At 43.9% G+C, this 19,954-nt stretch overlaps 1 protein-coding gene across 1 annotated transcript in view; it reads left to right on the top strand.

Annotated features, from left to right (window-relative positions):
* The window catches only part of LOC144534842 (scavenger receptor cysteine-rich type 1 protein M130-like), a 65,545-nt gene that overhangs the window by 38,116 nt on the left and 7,475 nt on the right, over positions 1-19,954 (top strand). Inside the window, exon 11 of the mRNA XM_078276906.1 lies at positions 19,457-19,741. Coding sequence (XP_078133032.1) covers positions 19,457-19,741 — 285 coding nt within the window. The remainder of the gene's footprint in view (positions 1-19,456; positions 19,742-19,954) is intronic.

The following is a 19,954-nucleotide window of genomic DNA, read 5'->3' as shown; positions in this document are numbered from 1 at the left end:
AGCCTCAGAAGGTAATCGCAAAAGAAGTTGGATGGTCTCAAAGTGCTGTATCAAAGCACATTAATAGAAAGTTAAGTGAAAGTGTGGAAGAAAAAGGTGCACAAGCAGCAGGTATGACCGCAGCCTGGAGAGGATTGTTGGGAAAAGGCCATTCAAACGTGTGGGGAGCTTAACGAGCTTCCGTAACACCTCAGCAGTGCCACAGGCTGATTGCATCCACGCCACGCCGCATGGAGGCAGTAACTCAGGCAAAAGGGGCCCAAACCAAGTCCTGAGTACATAAGCATGATTATATTTTTCAAAGGGCCGACATTTCTGTATTTAAAATCCTTTTTTTATGATTTCATGTAATATTCTAAATTTTCTGAGACTTTGAATTTGGGGTTTTCATAAGCTGTAAGCTATAATATTCAAAATTATAACAAATTGAAATATGTCGCTTTGCATGTAATGAGTCTATATAATACATTACTTTCACCTTTTAACTTGAATTACTGAAATAAATGAACTTTTTGCACGAGTTTCACCTGTACATCAGACCGAAACCAGGTTCAGATAGAGACCAGGTTCAGATAGAGACCAGGTTCAGATAGAGACCAGGTTCAGACTGAGACCAAGTTCAAATAGAGACCAGGTTCAGATAGAGGCCAGGTTCAGATAGAGACCAGGTTCAGATAGAGACCAGGTTCAGACTGAGACCAAGTTCAAATAGAGACCAGGTTCAGACTGAGACCAAGTTCAAATAGAGACCAGGTTCAGACTGAGACCAGGTTCAGATAGAGACCAGGTTCAGACTGAGACCAGGTTCAGAGAGAGACCAGGTTCAGACTGAGACCAGGTTCAGATAGAGACCAGGTTCAGAGAGAGACCAGGTTCAGACTGAGACCAGGGGCCCGTTTCAGGAAGGTTTAACAAACTGAGTCTAACCCTGAACTCTGAGCTGATTTATCCTGAGATGGAAACTGAGTTTTCGGTTCCAGAACAGCTGATATGAGTTCAATCAAGCGTGTGCACCACCCCAATATAAAGGCAGCATGAATGGAGCCACGATACTACGATTCACCATGGCAACAACCACAAACGGGTCGACGGAAATACTCATGCACACATACAGCAAGTTTGAACACGTATTTAGTTAAAACAGCTACACAGCGGCTGCTGCAGCAGAGAGGAGTGGTGTGGGAGAACATGGCTGCTGCAGCAGAGAGGAGTGGTGTGGGAGAACATGGCTGCTGCAGCAGAGAGGAGTGGTGTGGGAGAACATGGCTGCTCCAGCAGAGAGGAGTGGTGTGGGAGAACATGGCTGCTGCAGCAGAGAGGAGTGGTGTGGGAGAACATGGCTGCTGCAGCAGAGAGGAGTGGTGTGGGAGAAACATGGCTGCTGCAGCAGAGAGAGTGGTGTGGGAGAACATGGCTGCTGCAGCAGAGAGGAGTGGTGTGGGAGAACATGGCTGCTGCAGCAGAGAGGAGTGGTGTGGGAGAACATGGCTGCTGCAGTCAATGCAGCAGCTCTGATATACTGTACTCATTTAAAACTAAACTACGTTACTAATAATCCCATTCTGAGGCTGCAGCACCATCACAGTCTGTGTACAGTCTGTGTACAGTCTGTGTACAGTGTGTGTACAGTGTGTGTACAGTGTGTGAACAGTGTGTAGTGCGTGTGTACAGTGTGTACAGTGTGTGTGTACAGTGTGTAGTGCGTGTGTACAGTGTGTGTACAGTGTGTAGTGCGTGTGTACAGTGTGTAGTGCGTGTGTACAGTGTGTATTGTGTGTGTGTGTACAGTGTGTGAACAGTGTGTAGTGCGTGTGTACAGTGTGTGTACAGTGTGTGAACAGTGTGTAGTGCGTGTGTACAGTGTGTGTACAGTGTGTAGTGTGTGTGTACAGTGTGTGTACAGTGTGTAGTGCGTGTGTACAGTGTGTGTACAGTGTGTAGTGCGTGTGTACAGTGTGTACAGTGTGTACAGTGTGTATAGTGTGTGTGTACAGTGTGTGTACAGTGTGTATATGTACAGTGTGTGTACAGTGTGTAGTGCGTGTGTACAGTGTGTAGTGTGTGTGTGTACAGTGTGTGTGTACAGTGTGTAGTGTGTGTGTGTACAGTGTGTAGTGCGTGTGTAGTGCGTGTGTACAGTGTGTGTAGTGTGTGTGTACAGTGTGTGTACAGTGTGTATATGTACAGTGTGTACAGTGTGTGTTTACAGTGTGTGTACAGTGTGTAGTGCGTGTGTACAGTGTGTAGTGCGTGTGTACAGTGCGTGTGTACAGTGTGTAGTGTGTGTGTGTGTGTACAGTGTGTAATGTGTGTGTGTACAGTGTGTGTGTACAGTGTGTAATGTGTGTGTGTACAGTGTGTAGTGCGTGTGTAGTGCATGTGTACAGTGTGTGTACAGTGTGTAATGTGTGTGTGTACAGTGTGTGTGTACAGTGTGTACAGTGTGTGTGTACAGTGTGTAGTGCGTGTGTACAGTGTGTGTGTACAGTGTGTAATGTGTGTGTGTGTACAGTGTGTGTGTACAGTGTGTAGTGTGTGTGTGTACAGTGTGTAGTGTGTGTGTGTACAGTGTGTAGTGCGTGTGTACAGTGTGTGTACAGTGTGTGTACAGTGTGTGTACAGTGTGTGACTCACGTCCTGGTTGTACTCCAGGAAGACGTGGAAGTGAAAACTGGAATGGTAGTACACCTATAATTTCATTTAGGTGCAATCCTGCTGGCGAGAAAGTAAAATACTACGAATCCCATTCTGAGGCTGCAGCACCATCGTTAACAGAATTATGATTTACAATCTACAATTTATTCCTTTCTAATGTCTCTTACTGGTTCGTGTCCAGGGAACTCTACAACAACGTTTAAAACACGTTTCAGAGCGAGTCACACTCTTCTGACGGCGCTACAGCGGCTTTACTAAAATGCTCCGCATCACCAATGTTGTAAAGAAAACTGTGCTGGGATGTAGACCAGGTTCAGATAGAGACCAGGTCCTCGATGGGAGACATTAGTGATATGGGGACGATGAGGTTATGGAGGCTACAGAACTGATAGACTGGGAAGAACAACCATACCGCTCAAATAGGAAGTTATCTGGAAATGAAAATACATCTGTAGTCGGGGCCTCAGTATCATCTCCCGATGTATGTTTGACTCCCTGCGAAGTAATACAGCTTCTTCATCAACGGGATCATCGACACAAGGAAACGCCATGTTAGAGAAATAAAACGTTTTATAGTCTTTGGGTTATTAGTCGTTTTATAATAACATGGTTAATAAACCAGCACTGTTTATTTATTCATGCCGATAACAAACTGGTCTAAAATGCGCCTGATACAGACTGACTGAATGAATGAATGAAAAGAGGGCTGAGTCAGAGGAAGGAGACTGGGAGCAGGTCTTCTTCTCTCAATCAGGTTAGGTTCACAGGCTCAGTTACCATAATAACTGACTCTCAGGTTTAACTAACCTCCCTTTCTGAAACAGAACCAGAGTTTCCCTCATCTCAGGGTTAACAAACTCAGAGTTTTCATCCCATTCAAAACATCCATGCACACAGATGGGGGCGGAGCTGCCATGCATGGTGCTGGCCTGCCATTAGGAGCAACTTGGGGTTGAGTGTCATGCTCAAGGAACCTTTAACAGGCAGACAGTCAACCTTCTGGTTAAAGGACGACCCGCTCTACCTCCTGAGCCACGCATCAGTCACTTAGACACTAATCTCGCATGTGCGCCTCTGTGACAGTAAACTGAATATCTTTGAGGACGTCATCTTGGGCTTTGGGGAACACTGATCCAGGTAAGGAGGGGCGCGACAAGCGGGTGCAATCCCGTGAAACTTCTGCGTCCGTGCTCGTCACACGCACACGCCCGCTGCTAGAGCTGAATTGTGTTGAAATGTTCCCTACGCGAGCGACGTGCCGTGCAACTCAATGAACGAGATTCATGATGTTTGTGAGTTCTCTTAAAATATAAAACAGATACCAGGACATAGACAGAGCATCGGCACAAGACTGGATTTATCAGGTAACCATAATTATGACTACGCTAATCTAGCTAACTTTAGCTATCAACAATAACAGTCCGTGGTTAGGAAAGACTAGTATTGCCACTATTTGTTCTACATTGCCCTGTGATTAGGGACATACGATACCATGGTCAGCTAATCTCATTCAGTTGCATGGCAGTGTTACAGTAGTGCACCGAATCTCCCCGGTTACGGCATTGATTGCCTGGCGTTTAATCGAGGAGCGTTGTGAAAAGCCCTTAAGGTGCATGGAGCTTTGAACTGTCCACATACTTTTGGTCAGATAGTGTAATTGGCTCGTGTGGGTCACAGGAAATGGTCACAGTGCATTTACAGACTTCCTAAAGAAGAGATAAGCAGACAGGAAATGTTTCAAAGATTAGTACATTAGTGCACCAACACACAGATGATCAACATCTTTAGTCTTCATGGTGGTATAACCTACTGGACGTCTTCTCTTGTCACGGCACCTCACACCTTAGTAAGTTTATTATTATTGCTCTCTCTCTATTTCTCTAACTCAATTCAATTTGCTTTATTGGCATGAACAAAAAAAACATGTTGCTAAAGAAGTTTACAGATGATTCATAAATATATCTAAATATATATTTATGTATATCACATATTAAAGCTGCAGAAGGAACCTTATTTTTGGCATCACTGGGAAAAAAATCCCATCACAACCTTTAAGTCTATTGTAATTCAAGTGTTCTTTAAGAAAACTTAGACTTTTGAGTCTATGGTCTTGTCTCGGTCTCGCCCTGCCTTGGTCTTGGTCTTGTCTCAGTCTCGCCCTGCCTTGGTCTTGGTCTTGTCTCAGTCTCGCCCTGCCTTGGTCTTGGTCTTGTCTCGGTCTCGCCCTGCCTTGGTCTTGGTCTTGTCTCGGTCTCGCCCTGCCTTGGTCTTGGTCTTGTCTCGGTCTCACCCTGCCTTGGTCTTGGTCTTGTCTCAGTCTCGCCCTGCCTTGGTCTTGGTCTTGTCTCAGTCTCGCCCTGCCTTGGTCTTGGTCTTGTCTCAGTCTCGCCCTGCCTTGGTCTTGGTCTTGACTCAGTCTCGCCCTGCCTTGGTCTTGGTCTTGTCTCGGTCTCGCCCTGCCTTGGTCTTGGTCTTGACTCGGTCTCGCCCTGCCTTGGTCTTGGTCTTGTCTCGGTCTCGCCCTGCCTTGGTCTTGGTCTTGACTCGGTCTCGATACATTCTGGTCTTGGTGTTGACTTGGTTCTCGGTTTGAAAGAACGTGATTAGCTAATGGTGAAGATTGCTATTAAAAAAATGTGCAAACATTTTTTATTCCTCTTTTATTATTATATTTACTGTTTCTTCATTAGATACATGCTGGAATACTGTCTCAGGTTGTTCACAGAAATGTCCTATTTCCAGTGGATTTTTCATTTATTTTTAATTACTTTATTTAACATGATGGTAGAAGGTGCAATATGTAGATGCTGCTGTGGAACTAAGGCAGACATTTCAGATTACAAGAAAGTAATATTTTTTATTGGAATTGTTTTTTGTTTGTATTATAACTTTAGCTTTTGTGATTGTTGTGACTGTTACATGTTCCATGCTTATTAAATGAAAACACTCTATCATGTTCAATCTATGTTCTCATCCTTGCATAAGAATATACACGCAAAACTACCACAAAGAGACCCATGATGTATAATGTATAATAGACAGTCAGGACTAACATTAGGACCCCCATGCTGAAGTTGACTAAAAAGAGGAATAAAAAAATCATCGTTTAGAAATTGATCTTAAAGATGAACTGAACTGGAATTTGAGTAAAGGTGATATAACAGATGTATTTTATTTCTTCTCATTGGTACAATGATTAAAATGGCTGAATTTGTTAAAAGGGATAAAATGGTACATTGAAAGTGTTGTTGTTACACGGCCGCCGCCATGTTGGAATTCATAATCGGCTACGTCACTGGCACGATCAGCAGCCATAGAACGTAAACAGTCTGAGACAGTCGGAGGCTAACGGACATGGCTGAGGAAACAGAAACCAACAGGTCTAGGGGGGGGGGGTCATACTGCATTGCCCCTTGGCTGCAGTAATGACTTGTATTGGGCTAAGGCAGCTGGGGTTACCATACATTTCCACAGGCTGCCTTTGACAAGGAAACCAGTCCTCAACTCATGGCTAGCTGCCTGAAAACTGGCCAGCCCTCCAACAGACCCTGGATTTCGAGTCTGTAACGACCATTTTTTAGAGAGCTGTACTTTTGATACAACAGGGTCACTGGTGAGGGTTAAGTCCAACAGACTGAAACCTGAGGCCTTTCCGTCAGTTATTGATTTTTCAGGCTACAGTACAGGGCAGACCGATAGACCAACGGCAAGTACCAACACCACCGATGCTATCTGCCGCAGAGACAGGGCGCTGAAACGCTCACATCAGGCAGAGGACAGAGAGGTTTAGCTGTTATCCAGCATGCTAGCAATCTACTAGGCAAAGGGCTGGATGGAACGTTGTTGTGACATACACAAAACACGTACATATTCACTTACACGCACAAATAATAAAGCCTAACGTGTAGGCTTTATAGCGTTGAACAAAACTGGGACCGACACACTGGGCATCACTGAAAATGAGTCCCAAAACCAAGCTAGATACCAACCGATCCAACCTGGGGAAAGAGATAGCAGCTAAACACGGTGGAAACACTAATGTCAAACTCCACAAGCTAGCACTCCGACCATAGACTGTATGAATAAACCATGACTCAGACGATATCACAGATCAATAATAATGTTACTAGCTGCTAACTAAACCACAGCGGGTCTGTAACAGAATCCAATGTCCCTTTCTACTCAGCCTGAAGCTAGCTGATGTCTCAGGGCACATTGTTGATGCAGAGCTGCTACTTCCATAGTAAGAGTATCTGAGCAGTACCATCAACGACCACAAGGAACACATCTGCCACTCTGCACTAGCCTCAAGTCAACGCCAAAACTCGTGACTCCTCCGTGCATCTATGGTCAACCTGGGGTGACTCTCCTACGTGCAGCTCACTTATTTTTTTTTTCAAACTTTATTTATTTTGGTTTTAACATTTTGTCATGACCGAAAGAACAAGATCCAGGGTACAAGCGGCCGAAATGGGTTTCCTCAGGAGGGTAGCTGGCGTCTCCCTTAGAGATAGGGTGAGAAGCTCAGTTATCCGTGAGGAGCTCGGAGTAGAGCCGCTGCTCCTTCACGTCGAAAGGAGCCAGTTGAGGTGGTTCGGGCATCTGGTAAGGATGCCCCCTGGGCGCCTCCCTAGGGAGGTGTTCCAGGCAAGTCCAGCTGGGAGGAGGCCTCGGGGAAGACCCAGGACTAGGTGGAGGGATTATATCTCTAACCTGGCCTGGGAACGCCTCGGGATCCCCCAGTCGGAGCTGGTTAATGTGGCCCGGGAAAGGGAAGTTTGGGGTCCCCTGCTGGAGCTGCTACCCCCGCGACCCGACCCCGGATAAGCGGATGAAGATGAAGATGGATGGATTTTAACATTTTGCGTGCAGCTAACTTAACAAGCGATCCCATTGGATGAATTTGTCCAATCACATTTTCCATTTATCTGCCTCGATTTTCTAAAAAGCACAGGACCTTTTCTATTTTCTCTTAATGCACACGATATGTAAGCAATCTCTAGTTCCTAAAATACATAATGTGCTTGGAAACAATAACTGACTGAAACTGGTCGTCCTCCATGTGGTGGTAGTCAGACACTACAGGCCTGTCCCTCACAGGCTCAGATGCACCAGGGTATAGTTTACCCACATAAAAGTCCGTGCTGGAAGCACATCTACCTTTTCTTCCTCAATGAAAGAAATCTTGCTCTGGCCTCACCCCGCCCACCGCTGCCTACCTTAGGTTGACTGGTAAGAGATCAGCATGCATTTAATGGCATTTCTCCATTACATGGTACCAGCTCGCCTCGACTCTACTCTCTTTTTTTGGTTTTCCATTATGATAAAGAGTCCCTGGTACCTGCCAACAGGTACTTTTTTTAGTCTCACCTCCGTCGAGGTTCCAAGCGAGCTGAGGCGATATCAAAAGGTGATGTGAAAACCTGCAGACTACTGATTGGTCGCCGAGAAACGTCACTAATCACTGCATCATCATTGCTAGCGACAGACGGGGATGTCCTGAATAAACCCGCCATTTTTAAATAGTTTAGCCAGCGGTGTGTTTTTTTGCTGCCTCCAGCTTCTTCTTCTTCTTCTGGCAGTTTCCATCCTCCATCCTCCATCCTCCATCCTCCATCCTGGCTCCTCTCTCCTCAGGGCAGGAATGAGAGCTTTAAGATGGCCTTCACAGAGGACCAGAACTACTTTACAAGATATCAAATAACTGAACTGAGATTCAGTCACAGTCTCCTGCGTTACATGTCATACTGATATGATTGATTGGGAAAGGCATCCCGCCATATCAAGACACAACATTTCCTGTCTTGGAAGGAAAGATGGGTGGAGTGGGGCAGTCAGTCTGTCTGCAGAGATACAGTGGAGGACAAACCAGGAGACAAACTGAGAGAGGAGAAAAGGAGAAACTAGGAAAACACAAAACAGAAGACTGTGGAACCTGAAGGAGAAAATACGAGGAAGAAGTTTGAGAAACATCAGAGGAAAAATTAAAAGAAGAGAACAAATCAGACGGTAAGAAAACAATGCCTCCTTCAGGACGTCTCTTCAGCTTTATAACTTCCTAATGTTCCAGACGAAATACGATTGTTTTGAAGGCAATGTTTCATTTTGCATCAGATTTGGGGAGTTTTGTCATTTTGTGTCGTGTTCTGAGGATACGAGGTATGCTTTCACAACAAAAGTGTGTGAACAATTGAGAAAAACAATTACTTTCTATTATTTATTTATTTTATCTGTCCGACTCTGGAAAAGAAATAATAAGAATATTATTAATCAGATGTAATGTTAATCTGTAATTCAGACACAAAATACAGTTTAATTGTTTTTTAACATTAGAATGAAATGCTTCAAACTTCATCTAGCGGATGTCCCCGCAGTGTTACATAATGGGAGATCCCAGTTGGAACTTGGATGATGAATTAGTTTTCAGGTCCAGAAATGGGTCATTGGCCCTCGATCATTATTGAAGCTCTAAATATTGAGTTGTTGTGTTTGTCTGAAACTGTCCTCCCCCGTTAACTCCCCCATCAGTGGTTTGTTCCAGCATCATTCTGACCTATATTTAGGTTTCTAGTGGTGGCGCCCTCTAGTGGCCGTAGTAGTTTTTTGCATTTGACTTCTGAGGAGACTTACAGCTAGATATTAAGATAAGTACTTACTTCATTAGGTTTCTCTGCCCACTGCTGCCTTAAGGTTAAATTGACTGTGTTCTGCTGATTTTGCTCATTCTGCTGCCTTTTGCTGTTTGCTACTTGGTTTTGCTGCTTTTACTGTGAGTTCTGCTGCTTCTGCTGCTTCTTCCGCTTCTTCCACTTCTGCGGTGTGTTTTGCTGGATTTGCTGTGTTTTTTGGCCAGAATTTTGTGGTCTTACTTAAAGTGACTGTAACTGTTTAGGGTAATCAGACTAGCTTAGTGTGAAGTGTGGAGTTGGGGAGTGGTGCTTAACGACTGTCCAGGTGCTTTGTTGAGTGATTAGCCAGGGTGGGGCCTCCTCACCTCTAGCCAACACCAATCACCTCCTTGTATTTAATATTGGCATTTGTGTGAAGCAGCAGCTTCAGCGGCAAGACTCAAAGGAGGACAAAGACAAAGGAGTCTATGCGGGAAGTTTAAGTGGGCTTAATAGCTTCTTGATATCTGACATCTTACTTGCACTGCTCGTTGTCTTTATCTGGAAATGTGCTGCTTCTCCATTTCTGTCCATGTATCCTATTGGAGATACCACAAACCTTGCGGAAGTTCGTAACATTTCCGTATCCCGACCTCCCTTACCTATCCCACCCGCTCCACACACACTCAACACCTTTGTCACAGGTGGCCTGTGGAACCGCCAGTCTGCCACTCGCAAGACTGAGTTCATCTCTGGCTTTGCCAGCCAGCAATCCTTTGACTTCCTTCCTCTCACTGAGACCTGGATTACACCGACCAACACATCCACCCCTGCTGCTTTCTCTTCCGCCTACTCTTTCACCCACACACCCAGACCTACTGGTAGAGGCGGAGGTACACATTAACCCCAAGTGGAGATTTTCTCTCTACCCACTGCCACAGTTCACTCCACTGTCTTTTGAATTTGATGTTGTTACCATAACCCATCCGGTACAACTAATCATTGTTGTTATCTACCGCCCAAAAAAAAAGAAAAGAAAAAAGAAGGGAACTAAACAACAGTTGGTGACATTAAAGAACAGCTTGTTTATTGCTAAGGCCATATGGTCAACATTAAATGATTAATAATAATGTATAACAATAACTTATAAAACAACCACCAGATAGGAAACGGACATTTACAATAACTTTGAATGCACCACGAGGCTGTAGTTTACCAGTGTCATTGAACGCCCCGTCTGTGTTGTTTCTCCGACCAGCTGCAGATTGTTACATCCCGGTGTTGAATCCTCTACAGTAAAACACAGTCACACTTTACACCGTTTAGCGTTAGCTGTCAGCATTTTAACCGTGTTTAATCAGCTACTAGCTAGCGGTAGGCTAATGTTAGCTGCTGTCGAGTATAGTGTTAACTAGCTAGCGGTAGGCTAACGTTAGCTGCTGTCGAGTATAGTGTTAACTAGCTAGCGGTAGGCTAACGTTAGCTGCTGTTGAGTATAGTGTTAACTAGTTAGCGGTAGGCTAACGTTAGCTGCTGTCGAGTATAGTGTTAACTAGCTAGCGGTAGGCTAACGTTAGCTGCTGTCGAGTGTAGTGTTAACTAGCTAGCGGTAGGCTAACGTTAGCTGCTGTCGAGTGTAGTGTTAACTAGCTAGCGGTAGGCTAACGTTAGCTGCTGTCGAGTGTAGTGTTAACTAGCTAGCGGTAGGCTAACGTTAGCTGCTGTCGAGTGTAGTGTTAACTAGCTAGCGGTAGGCTAACGTTAGCTGCTGTCGAGTGTAGTGTTAACTAGCTAGCGGTAGGCTAACGTTAGCTGCTGTCGAGTGTAGTGTTAACTAGCTAGCGGTAGGCTAACGTTAGCTGCTGTCGAGTGTAGTGTTAACTAGCTAGCGGTAGGCTAACGTTAGCTGCTGTCGAGTGTAGTGTTAACTAGCTAGCGGTAGGCTAACGTTAGCTGCTGTCGAGTGTAGTGTTAACTAGCTAGCGGTAGGCTAACGTTAGCTGCTGTCGAGTATAGTGTTAACTAGCTAGCGGTAGGCTAACGTTAGCTGCTGTCGAGTATAGTGTTAACTAGCTAGCGGTAGGCTAACGTTAGCTGCTGTCGAGTATAGTGTTAACTAGCTAGCGGTAGGCTAACGTTAGCTGCTGTCGAGTGTAGTGTTAACTAGCTAGCGGTAGGCTAACGTTAGCTGCTGTCGAGTATAGTGTTAACTAGATTGCGGTAGGCTAACGTTAGCTGCTGTCGAGTATAGTGTTAACTAGCTAGCGGTAGGCTAACGTTAGCTGCTGTCGAGTATAGTGTTAACTAGCTAGCAGTAGGCTAACGTTAGCTGCTGTTGAGTATAGTGTTAACTAGCATCATGTGCAGCGGTGTTTGTGTTTCAGAGCAGCAGAGAGAAGAGCAGACATATCAGTGGAGCCAGATTTCAGTAGCCAGGGTTGGCAGGAAGAAGAAGTAAATGTTCCAGTTATTGATCCAGGCAGAACATTCTCGTCTCCTCCTTCATTTTACAGTCCAATGGGGCTAGAACGGCTCCGGGTCAAACCTCAATATGGAATGGATTCATCTGCATAATTTTTTTTAATGCGTTATTTTTTCTCAGATTAATAAATCGAAATTATCGCGTTATTTTGACAGCCCTATATATATATATATATATATAGTGAAAGTGAACGGATCATGTGGAAGTGAACGGATCATGTGGAAATGACATCACTTTACCATGAACATACCACTTGACCCAAAACAATGGACAAAAGCATGCTAACACACGGCTAATTAGCACCAGCAAGACTACAAAGAAACAGGAGGGCTGTGGAACGGTTAATAAATCAACAAGTGGTAGTCCTCCCTGGAACTTGGTGCAAAGCCTAAGAGTAAATCATTTTCCTGGGAAATGGGAGGACGACTAATGGGCAGGGCCAGCTCCCTATGATTTCTGATACGATGGGCTGGCCTGCATTATCAGCCAGGCAGAGCGCCTCTTCAACCCCTGTACTCAGTAGGACACAGCCGTGGACAGCTGCAAAAGGGAGAATTAGCAACAAAATGCTTCCCCAACAACGGAGTGTGCAAGTGGATAACAGATTTGCTCCTCTGCTGCAGGACCCTGGACATCCATCTGATGACCTGGATTGCGTCTCATCGTCACACAGCAGGGTAAGGACTGAGAGCAATTTAAAAAGTAAAAAGCTACAGGGAAAGCTAACGACTGGGCCTCAAACTCTGATTGTGGGTGACTCTGCTCTAAAAGATATAAAAAGCAGTAAAAACACCAAAATACTCTGTTTTCCCAAAGAGTGTAAGACCACTAAGAGTGTCTGACTTGGCCCAAAGAATCCCGGATATCGTGGCAGCACAGCCAACTGTGAAGAACATTATACTGCATATAGGGTCACATGATGTTGTAAAGCAACAGTCTGAAGTGCTGAATCGTGACTTTATGGATCTGCTGAACACAGTCAGCTCCCTAAACTCAGAGGTGTTTATCAGTGGCCCTATACCGCCAGTCAGAAGAGGAGCTGAGAGATTCAGCAGACTGTTGGCACTGAACAGATGGCTTTCAGCTGCATGTACCGTCCACTCTCTGCGGTTCATTGACAATTTTAACATTTTCTGGGACCACAGACATCTTTTTAAAGCAGATGGACCTTTCCTTAACAAGCCAGGAGTAAAGCTGTTCCCCCCTAACCTACTTTACTTTCTGCACTACACATCTACTCCCTCGGCCAAGGACACGAGACAAGACGAATCTAAACAAGAGGAAGACATAACAAAGCATGGCAGTGATTCACCACAGCCCCACCTGAGCAAAGATTTGACCATGGAGGACCACAGAGCAGAGACGAGAAATCTCAACCCCCCTTTTCACCTGTCCAACACCCCTCAAACCCCCTTACCAACCCCGACGCCTTTGAGGATCCGTCGCTCTCCCCTCTTTCCCCCATCCCCATGTTGGAGTTGACTGACCAGATGAGGCAGCTGGTGGATGCTGGAACCAAGTATGCCCCCCTTCCTTCTCCCATTGTTCGCCCCCAGCCAAAAGTAAAACGCCAGGCACCTCTGCCAGGATGGCAGCTAACTCCTCCCCAAACTGATAAGGATGCTTGTGTACAAAATGCAGCAAGCATTAACTGATATGGGCTGAGTCCAGGCTGCATGCCTAGTGGCACTCATGACTCTTTCCAGGACAAGCCTGGGCCCTGTGTATTCAATTCTTCCTCAATTTATGTTGTGATACGTAATAGAAAAAGAATGGTGAATAAGCACTTAAGTGCAAACTTAGCAAATTTAGCATCCATTCCTCGTCAGCCACAGCCTGTCCCAAAAAATAAAAACACATTAACACTAGTCTTACTAAACGTCAGGTCTTTGGCAGGAAAATCATTTTTAATCAATAATTTTATTATGAAGCACAATCTTGATTTTATGTTTTTAACTGAAACCTGGTTAGACCATAATAACAGTGATGCTGTTCTTATAGAGTCAACTCCCCATAACTTCAGTTTTATGAGTGAAAATAGAGGGAATAAGAAAGGAGGTGGAGTCGCCATTTTGTTTAATGACTCGTTCCAATGTACTCAAATATCTTATGGAAACTTTGCTTCTTTTCAATATGTGGCTCTTCAGCTAAGGTCCCCCTCTTGACCTATATTTCTAATTATCTACAGGCCACCTAAATACTGGGCATCCTTCTTTGACGACTTTAGTGAACTGCTGTCTATAATCTGTATTAACTTTGACTGTGTAGTTATTGCTGGTGATTTCAACATTCATGTTGACGACCCCCAGGACAGAGGGACCAAAGAACTGTGTTGTATTTTTGAGAACTATGGACTGACTCAGCATGTGAAGGAGCCCACACACAACAAGGGGCCACACTCTGGACTTGATTATCTCCAAGGGTCTGAACATTGGTTCGGGGGGGTGATTGGGGTTGGGGTGACTGATGCTGATCTCTCTGATCATTCCTGTGTTTTCTTTAACGGCACTATCTCTGTGCCCAAAAGTGTTCTAACTAAGTTAATCAGAAAACGGTATATCACTAAAAAACACCAGTGAAACATTCATTCACCTTTTCTCGTCCACACCCGCCCTCTCAGGGGTCTCAGTCACTGAGCTTGTAGACAATTTCAACTGTAAAATTACAAATGTTATTGATGCCATTGCTCCCATTAAGGTAAAAACTGTCTCTGATAAGAAAAGATCTCCATGGAGAAATGCCATACTGGTAAGAACAGAAAAAAGAGAGTGTTGAAAAGCTGAACGCAGGTGGCAAAAAACTAATCTCCAGGTCCACTACAACACCTATAAAGAGAGACTTCGCATTTATAATTTGGAACTAAGGAATGCAAGGCGGTCCTTCTTCTCGGACATTATCGCCAGAAACAATAACAACTCACGTGCTTTGTTTGCTACTGTCGATTGGTTAACAAACCCTCCAGTACCAGTAGCATCTGAACTGTTGTCTACTGAGGCTTGCAATGACTTTGCCTCCTTCTTCAAAGACAAAATTCAGAAAATTAGACAGTCAGTGCCTCCATATCGAGTACAGGGTATGTGCTGTCACAGTGTTCACGCAAAACATATTCCAATATGACACAATTTCATATGATCAACCATAAAAACCTGGAGGACATTATACAACATCTGGAAACCTCCTCCTGCTGCCTTGATATTCTACCAACGGGCCTGTTTGGCTCCAGATCTACAGATTGTAAACACGTCTCTTCTCTCAGGTATCTTCCCACAGGCCCTGAAAACTGCAGTCATTAAGCCACTCTTTAAAAAAGAACAATCTAGACACGTCACTAATGAGCAACTATAGGCCGATATCAAACCTTCCATTTTTAAGTAAAATCATTGAAAAAACAGTTTCTCAACAACTCAGCCTTTTCTTGTCACTAAACAACAGTTTTGATGCCTTCCAGTCGGGTTTTCGACCACACCACAGCACTGAGACGGCTCTTGTTAAAGTCTTTAATGACATCCACTTAAACACAGATAGTGGCAAACCTTCAGTCTTGGTATTACTATGTGTACTGATCATTGTAACTAGTATTGATCTCAGTGCTGCATTTGATACGGTCGACCATGACATATTACTAGACCGATTGGAAAACTGGGTTGGCATTTCTGGCTCAGTACTAAAGTGGTTTGAATCCTATTTAAAGAATAGGGACTACTTTGTGTCTATAGGTAATTATACATCTGATCATACAAATATGACGTGTGGAGTTCCCCAAGGCTCCGTTCTGGGGCCTCTCCTGTTTAACATCTACATGCTTCCACTGGCTCAGATTATGGAAAACAACAAAATAAGTTACCATAGTTATGCGGCTGACACACTAATCTACATAACCTTATCGCCAGGGGACTATAGTCCAATACAACAACTGACTAAGTGCATTGAACAAATTAACGACTGGATGTGCCAGAACTTTCTTAAATTAAATGAAGAAAAAACTGAGGTGGTTGTTGTTGTCAAACGATAATGTTAAAAACAACAAAGCCAGAAATCTTGGTGTAGTCATGGACTCAGACCTGAATTTTAACAGCGACATTAAGACAATTACAAAGTCAGCCTATTACCACCTTAAAAATATATCAAGGGTTAAAGGACTTATGTCTCAGCAGGATTTGGAAAAACTTGTCCATGCTTTTATCTTCAGTAGACTGGACTACTGTAACGGTGTCTTTACAGGTCTCCCTAAAAAATCAATCAGACAGCTGCAGCTGATTCAGAACGCTGCTGCTCGAGTCCTCACTAAGACCAAGAGACTGGATCACATCACTCCAGTTCTGAAGTCTTGAAGAATTGATTTCAAAATACTTTTGCTGGTTTATAAATCACTAAACGGTTTAGGGCCAACTAAACAGGGGGAAGCTTAGTTTAGTTTTTATGCTCCACATATCTGGAACAAACTCCCAGAAAACTGCAGGTCTGCTGCAACTCTCAGTTCTTTTAAATCAAGTCTGGACACCTTTCCTTTTGATGTTGCCTTTCTTTAAATAATTGTTCATTTCTTATACTGAAGCTGCATTGTTGAAACTGTATGACAATCTATATAAGCATATAAAGAGAAATTCCTATTTTATCTGCTTTTGCATATTTAACTGCTCTTTAATGTTTAATTTCTTATACTGCACTGTAACTTTTATTCTCATATTTTATCTGTTTTTAATCTTTTAATGTTTTTATGTAAAGCACTTTGAATTGCCCTGTTAAATAATAAAGCTGCCTTGCCTTCCTGAGGTACAGCATAAGGGGATGAGCTGGAACAGCCAACAGAAACACATCATTGCCCTCCACCAGCTCTTTAGCTCTAATTTTGATATTTCAACCTAATTGTATAACTTAAGCCATATCAACTGGATACGTGTTTAGTCACCTGTTGGTTTTACTCTATGTTTTAACTCTGTAACACCTTGTATCCATTGGACACTCTCAGTCCAGAGTTACAGCAGACCTAACAGGCAGAGGGAGAAGATTCCAGAGTGTTGGAGCTCAAATTGCAAAGGCACGATCACCTTTGGTCTTGTAGTTGGAGCGAGGGATAGATAAAAGACCAAGGTTCAAGGATCTAAGGGGGTGGTTAGTGGAGTGAGGAACAAAGCGCTCAGAAATGGAATGGGGGGAAAGGTCATGTAATGCTTTGAAAGTTATCAACAGGATCTTATACTGGAATCTGAATTTGCCAATGAAGGGATGCAAGAATAGGTGTGATATGAGACCGGCGACTTGTTCTGGTTACTAATCTGGCAGCTGCATTTTGTACAAGTTGCGGGCCTTAAGACTGCAACACAACCCCGCAGAATCCAAACCATTGCCAGAGCATTGTGTATGTGAGGTGTAAACATAGCAAAATATATTCCATTTTAACCCAAAAATGAGCAATGTAAATGTAGCCTTACTTGGCCATTGAAGCTGATTCTGATTCTGTTCCAGTAAAGCTCCTTCTCTTCCTGTTCGCAGACTATACACTGAGTACAGCACACGGGGTGATCAGAGAGATGCTCCACCTGGACATGTATCACCTGTTGGTGCTGCTGCTGCTGTGCAGCTCAGGTAGGACTCTGCTTTAAAGATGACGTGTTATTTGAATATTTGTGATGATCTTGTAATCAGAGGACAAACTGCTCTCTCTCACACACACACAAATGGGAAAAAAGATTTAACGATAAATCCTCCATGCTTAGTAAAGTAAGCCATGGTGTTCCACAAGGCTCTGTGCTTGGACCACTTCTATTTACATTAAATATACTTGTTCTAGGCAATATTGTTAGGAAACACTACATAGTGTCACTGTTATGCAGATTATTCCCAATTATATCTATTGATTAAGCCAGAAGAAACCAATCAGCTGGTTAATTTTTAAGTATGCAATAATTACGGAATAGGTGTGGTTAGTTAAAGATAATTACAGTATATGTTTTCTTTAACAGCAGACTAGTGTTCTGTGTATTCACGTTCATTCACATTTAGCAAACTGGTAAAGTGCTCCAGAGTGAGTTCATTAAGGTGTTTCTGAGCTGCTAGAAGATTCTTTACAAAACAACCTGAGAGAGTTTGTTCTGTCCACAGTTGTGATCCAATCATGCTCCTTTATACTGATGTTTACCTTCTGATTTTCTCCTCAGGACTCCAGGCTGAAGGAGAACACACCTCAACAGGTACACAGAGACAGAAAAGAGAAATAAAAAAATATTAAACCAGTATAAGTATTTACAGTTTCATCTTTTCTTAAATAAATTCAGAGTCTGTCAGATTGGTGGGAGGAAACAGTCGTTGTGTAGGAACACTGGAGGTGAAACATCGTAGAGAATGGAGACCAGTTGATGGCTCTGCCTGGACGCTGAAGACAGCAGCTGCTGCCTGCAAAGAGTTGGACTGTGGCTCTGCTGTTTCTGTAGAAGAGAGAAAAGAGTCCTCAGACAGATCTGTGTGGTGGATCAAGTCTGACTGTGTTCAGTTTGGATCTTCTCTTAGGGAGTGTGCATCATCACTGTCATCAGATTACTCTTCCTCCATCCTGTATCTCAACTGTTCAGGTAAGCCCATTGACATTATCTATGACATCCTCTATGACATTAATGTACCCAGGTTGACACACACACACACACACACACACACACACACACACACACACACACACACACACACGCAGCAGCTAGAATGGCAGCAGACCTTCAGCTTGACAGCTTTCTGAGCCACTGGTTTTCACCAGCAGGTTCTTTGGTTGCCACCATAACAGGCACCAATGACCTACTGGCTACAACTTTGAGCAGCTCAGCTCCGTCAGGGGCTCGTCAGTATCTCCACTTCAACGTGGCTCCTTCACCCTGGGAAACTACTTAAAAGAGAGAGTCCAGACCCTACCCCTTTTTTAGATTTTAAGGATCATTTTCTAAACTGGTTTTTATTCTGGGTCACAGATCTTCTATGAAAAATAAGAAAGAGTAAAAACGTTTAAACTTGTCTGTGTGGAGAGCAAAGATTGTGGCGTATCTGAGCAGAAGGAACAGAACAGAGAAATCTGCAGATGATGATGTTGTGGTATGTTTTGACTCACTTTGAAAGTTTTCAGAAATGGAAAACAACAGAGTGTATTAAATGTAAATAAGATGTAACATTGCAGCAGTCTGTGGTGTTATAAAGATGAGTTTGTTGTTAATAATCAACTTCTGTTGGAACTGTGCTGAGTCCAGTTTGAATCACTGAATTGTTGTTTCCTGACATCTTTTTATTTAGTGTCTGGTGTCTTTTCTCTCTCTCTATTATATCTTCTATCATCTCTCCAGACTCTGTCAGGCTGGTGAATGGGACCAGTCTGTGCTCAGGCAGACTGGAGGTGAAGACCAACCAGTCTATCCAGCGCTGGTCCTCAGTGTGTGAAGATGACTTTGACCAGCAGGATGCAGAGGTGGTCTGTAGGGAGCTTGGCTGTGGGCCTCCTTCAGTCCTCCAGGGGGCGCTCTATGGAGAAGTGGAGCCTCCAATGAGGACCAAAGAGTTCCAGTGTGGAGGCCATGAGTCTGCTCTCCTGGACTGTAGAAGCTCAGGCTCAGATAGAAACACCTGCTCATCTGGAAAAGCTGTTGGACTCACCTGCTCAGGTAGAAGAGGAGCTGCAGCTCTGATTTGGTTCATTTCTGTTAATCACCTTTAATTTTTTGCTGATGTTTCTGTTCAGAGCCTGTCAGGTTGGTGGGAGGAAACAGGCGCTGTGCAGGAACACTGGAGGTGAAATATCAGAGAGAATGGAGACCAGTGGATCACTATTTCTGGCCCCGGAAGGAAGCAGCTGCTGCCTGCAGAGAGTTGGACTGTGGCTCTGCTGTTTCTGTAGAAGAGAGAGAAGAGTCCTCAGACAGATCTGTGTGGTGGATCAGGTCTAACTGTGTTCAGTTTGGATCTGCTCTGAGGGAGTGTGCATCATCATTGACGTCTTCTTCCATCCTAGATCTCACCTGCTTAGGTAAGCCCTAATGTGATGTCATCTATGACATCATCTATGACAGTAATGTACCCAGGTGGACAAACACATGCAGCAGCTAGAATGGCAGCAGACTGTCTCCAGCAGCCATGACGTATTCTGATGAGCTGCTGCCTCAGTAAATCAGCTGCTGAATGCACCAAGATCTATATCTGTATATATGAAACATACACCAAGATATATATCAGTAGATAT

Source organism: Sander vitreus, chromosome 20, assembly GCF_031162955.1.
Source record: "Sander vitreus isolate 19-12246 chromosome 20, sanVit1, whole genome shotgun sequence".
NCBI classification, from domain to species: Eukaryota; Metazoa; Chordata; class Actinopteri; order Perciformes; family Percidae; genus Sander; species Sander vitreus.
The sequence above is the reverse complement of the archived record's forward strand: the minus strand, read 5'-3'. Positions and strand labels throughout refer to the sequence as shown.